Raw genomic sequence first — 13,082 nt, 5'->3', positions numbered from 1 at the left:
TTAGTGAATTGTGAAAATAAATAAAAAAAAAAATTTCAACTGTTGTTATTTTTATAAATAACAATCTTTATTAATATTTGTATAATAGTTTTATAATTTTCATAATATTGAAAAAGCATAATAATAATATTTTATAATAATATCAATTCAGAATAATATTAATAATAAGAATACAAATCTTCCTTCAGAATAATAATAACAATATAAATAATAATAATATTAGTAGTAATAATTATAACAAAAACAAGGAAGAACGCTATAGTCGAGTACCTCGACTATCAGATACCCGTTACTAAGCTAAAGCGAGATTGAAAGGCGCCACCTTCCCGCGATCTCAATATATGGTTATGTGGGCGGTAGACTGATTTAAGCGTTATGGGCGTTAGAGTGAGCGTGGCAAACTTTTGTTTGGGTCAACCGATAGGTATTGACGAGACTAATACATTTCAGTTCAAATTTATCTAGCATGAAAATTGTGGGCGCCACAGGTTTGGGCGGCTTGTGGGCGTTAGAGTGGGCGTGGCATATTCGCGTAACAAACTTGCGCTGCGTACTAGGATACGGAATCTAAATCTGAAATCCCCATTCTATATCTTTGATAGTTTCCGAGGTATCCGCATTCATATTTACGTTTTTTTGAAGTTTGTGGGCGGTTTGTGGGCGTTAAAGTGGGCGTGGCAAACTTTTTATTGGGTCAATCGATAGGTACTGATGAGAACAACACATTTCAGTTAACATTTTTATTCTGCTGAAACAAATCTGCATGCAGAATACCAATAGCCTAGCTCTTATAGTTTCCAAGATCTCAGCGTTCATCCGGACAGACGGACAGACGGACATGGCTAGATCGACTCGGCTAGTGATCCTGACCAAGAATATAAATACTTAATGGGGTCGGAAAAGCTTCCTCCTGCCTGTTACATACTTTCCGACGAATATAGTATACATTTTTACTCTACGAGTAACGGGTATAATAATAAATACAAAATAAAGCACAAAGCTTGTTTGATTTGTCTTCTGAAGATTATCTCCGTGCGCAGATACAATGTCGTTTGTAGAAGGGCGGATATATGTCTCGCGGAAAATTGTATAAGTTAAATTGACCAACACGGATAGTAACAAAACTGTAAGAAAATGGAACTATTTAACATTTTGAAGTGTATTTTATTTTGGCTTTGTTTACTACTTACTAAAACCACCTAAAAAGAATGGTTGAACACAAATATAAATGTACTACTACATATTCATTTTAAATTGATTGGAAAAACTATTCGTTTATTTTAATTTAGTAATCAAATTTGGTATTCCGATTGGTCGTAGTCATCCAGTTTTACACTTTGGTGCGGGCGGAACAACGAAGGGTGACTTTGAAGCTCAGATGGGTATTGGTTCTGCGCCGGAATAAAGGGACGATTGATGTCTGGAGCGGATCCCATAACCAGCTGCTGTTGAAATTGATTGCTATATGGGCAAGCTGTGTGTCTGAAAAAAGGCTGCTGTTGTGCCTGAAGAAATTCGGGTATCAAAGGCGGCGGCTGAAAGTTTGAATCCATTCGCGTTATATTATATTTATTAACGGTCTGATCATAGAATCCCTCCGGAAGGATTCGTATGTTTTCTTTCAAAGTTTGGGAATAGTAGCCAGAATTTTGAAGCCCATTGGAACTTACAGCAGGATTATGTACAGGCTCCTGAAAATGATGGTATATACTATTAGTTGGCTGATAGGGGTTCCTTGGATGGTGATGCTGCTGAAATGGAGAATTCATCACGGGGGCTGAGGCTGGAGATTTAATAATACTCCACTGATCCCGTGGATCTATTAGATAATTTTCATCAAAAGTAGTCCTATATTGTGGGGCACTCATAGATGTTTGTGGTTGTATAGAATGCTCTGTTGGCTTTGAAACTATAAATCCTTGGTGCAGATTCGGAGGAACCCCCGTATATTGCTGAGGACGGAAGTTGCAAGGAGGTCGTCCGCAGGCTTGCAATAAATTTTCCCTGTTGCAGGGCGTTCTTGTCTCGATAAGAACGGTGTTTTCAAAGCCCGTAACCTGGCTTCTGATCCTCGCACTTTGAGATTCTCGAAGTTTTCGTGGTTGCATTAGAGTCACCGTTTGCAGAGTTTCCACATCAGTCGATCTCACCGTACCATTTGAGCGATCAATGGATTTGTTTACACTAGGTGCATCCAAGGGAATTACTACATTCGGAGTTCGATCTGGCTCAGTCCAAGTTAAGCCGGGGGTACTTGATTGGGCAACGCCAGTACTACGTAAACTTTGGAGACTATCTTGGTTATTCCGGTCACTTCTATACCCATTTGGGCTATAAGACTGATTTTTTCTTAATTGTTTATTCTTATGTTCGAATAGTAATTGTTGGCTGTCTTCAAGATGCCGGCTATTCAAAGCACATCTAATCGATTTAGAGTGACAGGGAGAATCATTTGAGTCATTTTTCAGACCTGTAAGTCTAGTGTAAGATGGATTTCCTGGGGTCTTAGGTCTACCCCTACTTTCTACAGATGCATTAGATTGGGATGGAGGTGAATGGCGAGATGAAGAAGCAGAACTATCCCAAAAGGTCTTGCGCTGACACATGCGGGACTCTGGATAACTTAATTGTTTTATATTCTGAATATTATTATTTCGATGTGTCCCAGTGCTTGTGGGTTTTTGTCTACTATATTTTGTTTTAACAGAAGAAGAAGTTGTAGGATAATTATCTTCCGACCGGCTAAAAGAAGTATTCGAGTTTCTTTCCCTAGGAGTTTTAATTTTTTTCCCATATACTAAATTTTGAGGAGGAACGCGACTTGTTTTTGGTGCCACTTGAAATTGTTTGGGTTTAGGCTTAGTAAAGTTCCCCCCTTGATCTCTCCTGAAAAAAGAATTATTGATAAATGTACTCAAAATTAATAGGCCATATTTTACCATTCGTTCGGTCGGGAAAGATTAAAAAGCTCCCTCTCATTTATACGATAAGGAACGGGCACTAAGGGTGTGTTATCTCTAGAAATAAAGATATTTATATTATATGTCTTTATTTATTTATCGTTCCTACCTTTCTTGTTCTTGAGGTGAAATTTCAAAGTCAATTGGACACTGATTGTTTCTGGGAATAATGGTAATATCCTGAACTTGATTAAGAAGCCGTTCTTGCTCCCTGAGCTGCTTTAAAATGTCGGCATTGATACTATAATCCGGAGTTTTACACGGACAACACCCTGTATTTAAAGTTTCCTTGTCATCCATTACCAGAACACATTCATTCGATTCGCTTTCGCAAGTTTCATCCTGAAGCACAAGTACGTTTTCAGGATATGTGGTGTATTCTTTGCAATTTTCCTTTCTCGATATAAACGTTGCGTATTGTGGCGTCTGATTCCTGTGGGAGCATTGAAGTATCCAACATTCAGGAGCTGATTGTGAGCGCTGCTTGTAATACAATTCGCTATTTTCATTACGACATTGATAAGGAATATGGTTTAATTGATGTTTAAACTCGCTTTCTGAGGTCTCAGGCACAATCCCCTCAGAATACTCGTGCATCTCACAGTAAGATCTATACTCTCTGTTGTTTGAATAGTTTCCTAAGGTACTTATTTCATCCGAGTTCCTAGTGATATTACTCCAACCTTCCTTAATGTCATTCATTCCCTGGTCAACACTGAATGATTCTGTCAACTTTTCCTGCTCAGTCTCGAGTTTTTTTGAATTCTTGCTCATGTCTGCAAAGTTCGTTTTATTTCTTCGATATGGATTATCAACTCTCTGTTCTTCGTGTGTATGTTCTCTTTCCTGTCGGGAAGTTCCTGCCTCAGAAGATAATTGCTCTGAATTTGTACTGATATTACTTCCGCATTTATCACAGTTATCATAGTCTACTTCTATCTTACATATTGTATCATTTTTACAAGTTTGAGTAAAATAAGTCGAGTCTTCGGGAACAGTTTCGCCGCCGGAACTCATACGATTACTTCTTTGTTTATTTTTTTTATTTCTGCTTGGTTTTCTATGCGAAATTTGTTTCTTTGATTTAGCACCTTCTAAGGATTTATCTGATTTCGAACTATACTCATGAGCATTTGAATTTATAATTTTAGGAGTCCTATGAGATTCTTTTGATGATGAAATGGACTCGTTGCTGCTAATATTTGAGAGCCCTTTTTGAGAGGAGTTTTCTGAGACTTGAAGGTTGGTTAAAGATTCTGGATAATTCTCCCCATCACTGGGATTATTTGGTTGAGTCTTGGGTTGAGGCTTACTTTTTTCGCTGCTTAAAGGTCTATCATGGACGTGGTATTGAGGATATTCCTCTTTAGGCAAGCTGTTTTCTTTTAATTTATTATCTTGCAATATTTGTTTAGGCTGTTCCGGTACGCGTTTCAAACTAGTCATCTTACCATCTGTACCGACATGTAATATTGGGTGTTGAGGATGGCTTGAACTAGGATTGATATCCTGATTATTATTTTCTGGCAACTCATTTCCTTGGATAGTATTGATAGGTTTTGATTTGATATCAACGTCGTCCTCTTTAAATGTAGTTGTAGGATGTATATGGCTTTCATTTCCTTGTTGTTGCTGTTGAGGTTTCCTAGGATTTTGCCTCGACTTATGAGATCTGTTCAGGCAGTGACACTGGCACACTGAGCAGGGAATCACTATTCTTGTACATTTATGAAGAACATGTGAGAGCCTACAAACACAAATGGCTGACTTTGAAACTGGTTCGTGAGCATAATTTAAATCCTTTTCTTTCTCAGCAATCCTTGGCTCCTCTGAATCTGTAACCTCCCGACTTAAATTAGAAATTGTTTTCTTTTTCTTGTGTGATTTTTTTGGAGATTTTAAGGAAGCTGTTGAAGGTGCAGAGTCCGACTTTGTCTGAGTTGTAGGTAAATTTTTATGAATATCTTTTTTCGCAACCTCAGGTTTTGGTTGCGCCAATATGTTTAAGGAAGTCGTCGGTGAAATTTTCTGGATACTTTCGGGCTTAGACATTTGCAGATTCTCATTTTTATCAATTTGCTCTTGAGGAGTGCCTATTGAAGCAGAGTTATTTATCTTTTCCATATCAGTTTTATTTGTATGCTTCTCAATACTTTTAACACTTGTAGACTTCTCTGCAAAGCAGCGATAAATGCTTTTCTCTTGGTTTTCAGCAGATTTGTCAGCTAGTTGGTTTCTGATTTGTTCCAGGCAGCATAAAACAGGATCGGATTCTTCTCCAATAGTTTGAGTGGATATCTCACACGGACAGTGCTTTCTCCCTCGTCTACAGCATTTCTTCTTTGAGAATTTGATTGCCTTGGAGCACGATGTATCCGATTCTGGATCTGGTGAAGGTAGAGCAGGACACATTGTGAATTGAAACGGACATTCCGTTTTTCTATCTTTTTGAAACTTTCTGGTCGGGACAAGGGCTTTAAATATCTGAAAATTCCTATTGCCTGAATATGACTGGGGACCAAACAGATTTTTCATACTAATAGGAAACGGAATATTTACACGAAATGGTACATTGCATTCGAACCTATGGGATTCAAAGAGCTTCGTTAAAACAAAAGTTGAACCAGTTAAGCATACTCACCAAATACCATCATCATCAGGGCATTGCTCAACATTTCCAGCTGTTGACCTTGCAATACTCTTTTTAACTATTACTTTTTTACGTTTCGGCTTGGCCTTTACAAGAGCTCTCTGATCTGTCTCCAATTCTGGTATCAGCTTGGGACCTTTTTTGTTCTTTTTGTTTAGGTCTGAAGGTCTTCTAAAACTTTGAGATACCATTTTTGGATATAGCTTCATCGTTGAGCATGCAGAGGAATTTGAGTTAACGGCAGACATCAGTTCTTCTACCTTAGTTGTAAATTTATATGTTAAAAGAATCTTAAGAACTTGGGTTTACGGAAAAATACCTTTTTTCTTTGGCTTCCTTGGCTTGTCAAAGAGTTACTAAGAGAACAAATCCCTTTATACGCCTTTTTACCTTTAAGCCCTACATGATTATTTGATTTTGGTTTATTCCATTTTAACATTACCTGTTCGAGGAGTAACTTTTCCAGGTACAGGGTTTACTTTTGCTAAGGCTTGGCATTTTTGATCCTTCATTTCCATCGATGAATCCCCAAATCGCTCCATGGTTGTATCCCTCTTACAAAAGCACGAATTCAATTTGTGGTGACAGCATAAATAGTTATGTCTCTGAGAACCGCCGTACATTTGATTAAAATTACAAATTCCTTGATTAAAGCAAAGGCATGAGGAATGGCTTCTCCTCTGACTATATCTTTAATATAAAAATCTGTAATTTGAACTAAATGGGGCAAGTGAGTCTCAGCTTCCTGGTGCCTAAAAGTTGGAAAAACTTTGAATTTATATGTATAGGAAATTCCGAATCTCTACCAGCTGACAAAAAACTCAAGTTCTAACCTTTAAAATCGAAACTTTATTTGAGGCGAGTTTTTGCCTTCATCGATTGCCCTCAATTTTAAACGGAAGAATTGCACAATTATGTGTGTACATCTGGAGACCTCTATTCGTAAGGTATCTTAACTTGATGGGACATTCATATTGACTGATCAAGGTAAGTTGCGCTACAAATGTTGCAGTGTCCAAACGAAACCTTCAGCGTGGCCAACATCGCGGCATCATGAATCGCATTTGGGCATATCGTTGGCAACAACAACTGGGACAGAATTGTGGGGCACAGGAACACTTATTGGATTGGGACGGTTGACCAGATCTCATGGGTTGTTGCTGCTGCTGTTGCTGGCAGGATAATCGCTGCTGCTGCTGCTGCTTCTGCTGACAAGGAGGAGGTTTCTGTGGCGGGAAGGGCGGAGCTCTATATTGCTGTTGGATCTGCGGACAAGGAACCATTTGCTGTTGGATCTGCTGACAAGGAACCATTTGCTGGGGCATAAAAGACGCTGGCTGTTGCTGCTGACAGGGAAATTGCTGAGGATCTGGCTCGAAGTATGTATTTGGATTTGGCATCGGCATCGGCACTGGCACAGGATACAGGCCAAACTGCATGGGATCCGGTGAGTTTTGAGAAGCTGAATGCTCGGACCATATCGCATTTGACTTGGTGGATCCCGAGACTTGGCAGGGAAAGGATGGCTGCTGGTCTGCGGACTGCATGGAAAACTCCTGACAGCTAACGCGATCCTCTTCACCACCGTTCTGCCCCATTTCATCGGGGATAGCAACGCCTGCATCCTGATCCTCGGTAAAGGAACCTAGGAACTGGGTTTCTGGCGCCCAACCAGGAGCATCGGAGGCATTCTGGGTGAGCACATGCATCTGCCTCACTCTGGTGGCTCCACAGGCGCTATTCAGCTGGAGCTGCACTTGGGCAATCTGCGCCTGGGCCTCCAGCATCTGTTTCTTCAGCTCCTCGGCCAGCATTTCGGTGAGGCAATAGTTGTTCTCCTCTATGGGTTGCTGTTGTGCCACTGGTTGTTGCTGCATCTGTGGCTGCATCTGCATTGTTGGTTGCACTTGTTCTGAAGGATTGCTTTGCTGAGTTGGTTGTTGCAATTGCGGAAGAATTGCTTGCACTGACTGCTTCTGAGTGTAAACAAACGAATTGCTGGATTGATTTTGATCCGGGCACTTGAGACAACTTCTTTGTTTCGCCGGGGCATTGGGACAGAGTGAATTTCGGCCACAATTCCTTTGTTGTTGCTGAAAGCAGGGTTGCTGTTGTGGAAAGCTGGGTTGTTGCTGCTGCAAGCTAGGTTGTTGCTGCTGAATATTTGTTTGTTGCTGATGGAAATTTGGTTGTTGCTGCTGAAAGCAGGGCTGTTGCTGCTGAAAACATGGCTGTTGTTGCTGAAAACATGGTTGCTGCTGCTGAAAGCAAGGTTGCTGCTGCTGAAAGCAAGTTTGTTGCTGCTGAAAGCAAGGTTGTTGCTGCTGAAAGCAGGGTTGCTGCTGCTGAAAGCAAGGTTGCTGCTGCTGAAAGCAAGGTTGTTGCTGCTGGAAGCAATTTGGTTGCCGCCTTACCGAAGATCCAAAGCAATTTGCATGCCTGTTTTGTTGTGGACAACCATTGCACTTATTGCACCTCGGAATCGCCGGCATATTATCCTCCTCACAGTCGATGCTCAGAAAGTGAGCCTCGGTCACCTCGCAGGCGGTGACAATTTCCGCCTCGCCCATAACTTGCTGCTCCTCATCGCAGATAGTAACGATATTTCCGCAATTGGGGACTGCGGACTTGAACCACTGATACGAGCCAGGTCGATGACGCGTGGGATATTCCCCCCGAAAGCAGGGAATTATCTTTGAGTTGGCCGCACACTCTGGTTGCTGTTGATCCGGTTCCTTGGCGGCCTGATCCTCTTCTATTTTTGAGTTTGAGACTTCTTGACTACTCTTATTTAAGTTGTCCAGGCTATTCCGCTGTGAATTCTCCTGGGTTTCGGGTTTACTATTCACCTGGGTTTCCGGTTTGGAATCCTCCAGGGTTTCTGGCTTTGCATTCCCCCCGCTTTCATCCTCTGCTTCCTTGACATCTTGGTGCATACTAGATACCTTGGATGGTATCTTTTCGAACTCCTCTTCTCGGGATCTGGCGGTCGCTGCTCCCGTCACCAACTCTGGTATCCTGTCGAACTCCTCTTCTCTGGTCTTGGCCTTGAATGATGGCGACTCACTGCGGCGCTTAACAGCGGCCATTACTGACTGCTGTCCACTTCTTCCCAAGCCAACGACCCTTGGAAGGGGTCGGTCCCCTTCTAGCACTTGCTTAACCGGCATTCCCGCCTGCAATCTAAGCGGTGCCCTGGTCCTGATCGGTGGTTCTGACTCCGGAGTACCTAAAGATCTGCAGGCACTAACTTGCCGGCGACGACGTTGAGTGGGTGGGCAGGATGACCGTGATCGCGCGGGCTCCGCCCCAGAAGGTAAACTCTGAACCAGGGTTCGCAGCAGGTGCTGTCCGATTCGGTTAGTCGTTTGCTCCGGTGTTAAGTCGAATTTGGGTGTCGTAGTCCTCCTCGGGGGGCTGGCATGACGCCAATAGGGACTGGGCCTGGTGGGCCGAACCTCGCCGTTGGTCATTTTATCGCTCTCTTAAATCATGCGAGAATTTCAAGTCAATTATACAATACTTCCGTTTAAACTTGCTTTCTGGCGTGACATAGAATTTTGTAATGTCACTTTTTGAAAGTTTAAAACCAAAAACAGCGATATTGGAATAGATGTCCAAAGTTTTCCCACTAAAACCAAAGAAATTCTTAAGGAATGTTTTTTAAAGTTTTCTTTTTGGCTTGTTCCTACATTATAGCTTTTGGCACCTTCTTAAAAGCATTGCTTAACCAATTCTGATCTTGAAAAACGTGTAACAAAATAGTCTTATTGTAAGACATCAAAAATAAGTGAAGCTACTTTTTTATAATTTTGACTATAAATGTTGCTTTGTGAATTCCACGTAATTGGCCATGAGTGAATGTGGAATTTTGAACGGGAGGAGGAGATTAAGGCCACACTTGTACGTACAAAATGTGCGATCCATGTCGATGTTTAAGGAGGTGCATCAGCTGCCATGGCGGGTAACTGTAATATAATGGTTCCTATCTTTATCGACTAACTCTTTTATCTTCAGATGCTGTCCCATACCTAGTTGCTGTGCGCGACCTTGTCCTATTAATACGCGGAATTGTCGCGTGGTGTTTCCCGGGGAGTATCAAAAGTTCTCGGACATGGTGCCACCCAGTTTTCTTCAGAAACAGCCAAAGCCACCGAAAAGAAAGAAACGTTCAAAGAGTTGCACACCATGTGTAGAGCGATGTAAGGAGCCGTGTGCGGATATTTGTAAGGAAACGAGTGAAGATTGTGAAAAAGAAAAGGATGGAAATGAACAGCAAAATCCTGAAGAATTCGGGCAAGGTAATGATGCAGGATATGGATATGGAGCTCCTGCTGTAGGATTTCAGGGAGTTCCAGGGGCTGGCTTTGGTTTTCAGCCGGGACAACCCACTATTATACCGTGTTATGGAACCTACGGTCCGGCAGGAAATGCCATGATTTTTGGAATTCCGCCACCCACTCAATATGGAAACTTTGGAGTTCCCGGTCCCATGGTTTTACCAGTAGCTCAGTCATCTGCAGTGGGTCAGGGAGATGCTCGTCGTCCACGAGGTCCTCCGGCGGCAGGTCTACCCACACAATATTCATCAAAGTTTAATCCCTGTACGGGAGAAGTTTACCAATGTGGAAGTCAACAAATGTCAGCTGGAAGACCAACAGAAATGGTACAAGGTCCCTCCTATAACCAGTTCTGTGAGGGTATCGGCACGAATTTAGGACCAAACAATGGGTATAATTCATTTAATGGGCCGCTATCAATAGATCAAAGGCAAGCCATGCCAAACAATGTTTTTGCCGGAGTTCCGCCAGTTTATGGCCAGCAAAGTCAGGCCATTAATTTTGGACCCAACAATCAGAGCTATAATTATAATGTCGGACAGAGAAGTCTAGATTCCCGACAAGTACCCCAATCTCAGCCATCAACGGGACAGGTGCGTCAAGGTGGTGCCAGGTCAAAGTCCGTTGGTCCACCATCCGAATTTAGAGGAGCCCAAGCCCTTAATCAGCAGCATCCAGGAATTCACTTTGGACCTAACAACCTAAATAATGCTCATAGTCAGGGGAAGACGACAATTGATTTAAGATCAACCGGGCAAGCTAAGTCATCTGTGGTTCATAATGATAACAGGTCAAAGTCCCAAAGACAACGAAGCGAGTCTAGGGGTCGTACATCCGATAAACCATCCGAGTTCAGGGGAACTAAGGCTCCTAGTAATGGCGGAGGAAGATGTTTGGATCCTAGATCCGTTCCAAGATCTATGCCAAGTGGTGGTAAATTGCGTCAAGGTGATACTCGAACGCACGACTCAAGAAAAAGAAATAAATCGATGGAAGCCCCTTTCAATAGACAACCCCAATCGAATATTGTTTATACCCAAAATAGTGTGGGCATGGGTATCGACCCATCAAATCAGTATTATCCTTACAACGATTGTGCTCCATTAAATGCTACGTTTGTGCACCAGCTAAACTTATCCAACGAACAGCCACGCCAAGACAATGAAAGAGCAACTTTCGCGAAAACAAGAAATATGTCTAAAGAAAGACCGGAGAAAAGTAAAAATTCGACGAAATGTCAGTCAAGTAAGAAAGAATCCCAAGGACCGTCTACTGAGCAACCCATTAAATGTTACTGCACGCGGTTCGATTCCCACAATCAATATTATCCGTACTACATCTCCGAAGAATCAGAATGCCCACCTCCTGAGAACGCGAGGCCGGCAAAAGAGAAGGCCCAGAAGGACTGCTCGGAGCTTCTCAGCCGGTGAGTTTAATGTCAGAGTTCGTGAGCTGACATGCTCTAGAATTAGACTTACACACAGTCCACTATTCCTCAAACTTCTTTCTTGCTACACGAAATACTAAACAATGCTGTAATGTCTTCCTTTTACATTGCAGCATCACCGAGTCCTGTCCTCCGTGTGATCTTCAAAAGTGGTGTCAACTCCTGATGCCTAAGGCCAAGCGCAAAAATCAGGTGAAACCGGCTGCCAAAAAGAAGAAAAAATCGAATGGGGCGTCGAAGTCGAAGTCGAAGGTCATAGCCAACATGAGTAAGCAGGTCTCGAAAGAGATGATCGGCGGTGTGTCGTACGCTCAAACGCCAATCAACGCCGAGGAACCCGCAACTTCGGCAGGAGATGCAGCACCAGGATCTGAAGAGGCTAACTGCCCGGGCGGTTGCAAAAGTCCTTGTCCGACCGCTCCGCCGAAACCAGAAATGAAGAACTGCGGCTGCTCTGCCAACCTGCCTGTGTGAGTTACATGTTACAACTTATATAATCTATAAATCTAAACATCAAACTCAATTAAGGATTTTATTATCATTAATCTTTAATGTAACGATGTGATTCCATTCCAATGCCAAGAGTAAAAGTGGTTATGTTGAAAATACCGTCGTATCGTTTCGTATTACTAGTATCGTATCGTGTAAAATCGTATGACTAGTACGTTGCATTGCTATAAAAATTATATAAATCAAAATATAATTTAATCTCATAATCTTTACATTCTTTGGTAACAGTTCGCAGACTTATTTAATTCATGACTCAATCTGAAGCTAACTTTCAACTCTTAGTGTAGTAAACATTAGTTCCTCTTGCTCTGAAGAATACGCGGTTACTTTCTTAAAGAATTGCTTGATGGTAAAATCGCATATATTGATTCCACTTTCTTAAGAACTAGTCTCATTTTTAATGGTTGAAACCAACAAGGATGTTATTAAAGACAATAAACCAATATGATGGAACCTCTCTCAATCCCTACGATTTTACGATATCAGTTTTGACAGGCATTGTCATCTCCGAGTATATTTTTACATACCCGTGCTGGTCTCTAATATGTTCCCCATTTTTCTGCAGAGAAACCGAATCCCAGCCAGCTCCTTGTGACCCTTATCCCGTAACCCCCGGCTGCACCGGCCGCTGTAACCCGTGTCCTTGGTCCTGGTACTACAATCCCTGCAACGGCTGCTATTACTACTGTGCGAACTGCTGCAATGGCTGTTGTAATTGCTGCAATTGTTGCTGCAGTCCGTGTGGTCGCTGTGGCGGCAACGCCCCTCCTCCGCTGGAGAAGATCCCTCCAAAACCGAAGCCAAAGGAAAGGCCGGACAAAACGACCAGCAGCAGGAGAAACTCCGCCGGAGCTTGTGTGAATTTCGACAGTATATTGAGCGATCCGGGCTTCTGTGGCCTTCCCCCTCCACCTGGTGTCCCAATGCAGTCGGTTTCAACTCTGCCAGGATACCGTCCAACTGCTCCGCCCCATTTCAGCTCCCCCTACAGCGTACGGTGGGAGGCGGGCGCAGTGGACATAAATCGGTCCAATCAGCGGGATAACCGAAGTACTTCAAACATCACCTGCATGCGCCACGGATAAATACCATCATGTCTAAATTTTACGTTGAATATTTTACATTTTAATAATAATAAAAGAGGCGAGTGCCTCGACTAACACAGAGATCCCTCT

The 13,082-nt window shown here is 42.4% G+C and overlaps 3 protein-coding genes across 5 annotated transcripts; 1 reads left to right on the top strand and 2 right to left on the bottom strand.

The window, feature by feature from the left end:
* Window positions 1–1,254: 1,254 nt before the first annotated feature.
* Window positions 1,255–6,403, bottom strand: LOC119553678. Of its 3 annotated transcripts, none has more exons than XM_037864222.1 (6): window positions 6,053–6,403; window positions 5,930–6,000; window positions 5,602–5,870; window positions 3,070–5,544; window positions 2,940–3,017; window positions 1,255–2,886 (listed from the first exon to the last, which is right to left on the bottom strand). In XM_037864222.1, exons 1-6 carry the CDS (start codon window positions 6,231–6,233, stop codon window positions 1,293–1,295), a joined length of 4,668 nt encoding a protein of 1,555 aa, XP_037720150.1. In that variant the 5' UTR covers window positions 6,234–6,403; the 3' UTR covers window positions 1,255–1,292. The 3 variants fall into 3 exon arrangements, with proteins under 3 accessions (XP_037720150.1, XP_037720151.1, XP_037720152.1); XM_037864223.1 differs by having other exon boundaries at window positions 5,602–5,866; XM_037864224.1 differs by lacking the exon at window positions 5,930–6,000.
* Window positions 6,404–6,439: 36 nt separating this feature from the next.
* LOC119553682 (putative uncharacterized protein DDB_G0271606) lies at window positions 6,440–9,237 on the bottom strand. The gene has a single exon (XM_037864232.1). It carries the CDS (start codon window positions 9,081–9,083, stop codon window positions 6,639–6,641), a length of 2,445 nt encoding a protein of 814 aa, XP_037720160.1. The 5' UTR covers window positions 9,084–9,237; the 3' UTR covers window positions 6,440–6,638.
* Window positions 9,238–9,366: 129 nt separating this feature from the next.
* Window positions 9,367–13,071, top strand: LOC119553680. Its single transcript, XM_037864229.1, has 4 exons — window positions 9,367–9,574; window positions 9,628–11,376; window positions 11,511–11,867; window positions 12,473–13,071. The coding sequence occupies exons 1-4, from the start codon at window positions 9,525–9,527 to the stop codon at window positions 12,990–12,992; spliced, it is 2,676 nt and encodes an 891-aa protein (XP_037720157.1). The 5' UTR covers window positions 9,367–9,524; the 3' UTR covers window positions 12,993–13,071.
* The last annotated feature ends 11 nt before the right edge of the window (window positions 13,072–13,082 follow it).

This window comes from Drosophila subpulchrella, chromosome 3L (assembly GCF_014743375.2).
Source record: "Drosophila subpulchrella strain 33 F10 #4 breed RU33 chromosome 3L, RU_Dsub_v1.1 Primary Assembly, whole genome shotgun sequence".
Lineage (NCBI taxonomy): Eukaryota > Metazoa > Arthropoda > Insecta > Diptera > Drosophilidae > Drosophila > Drosophila subpulchrella.
The sequence above is the reverse complement of the archived record's forward strand: the minus strand, read 5'-3'. Positions and strand labels throughout refer to the sequence as shown.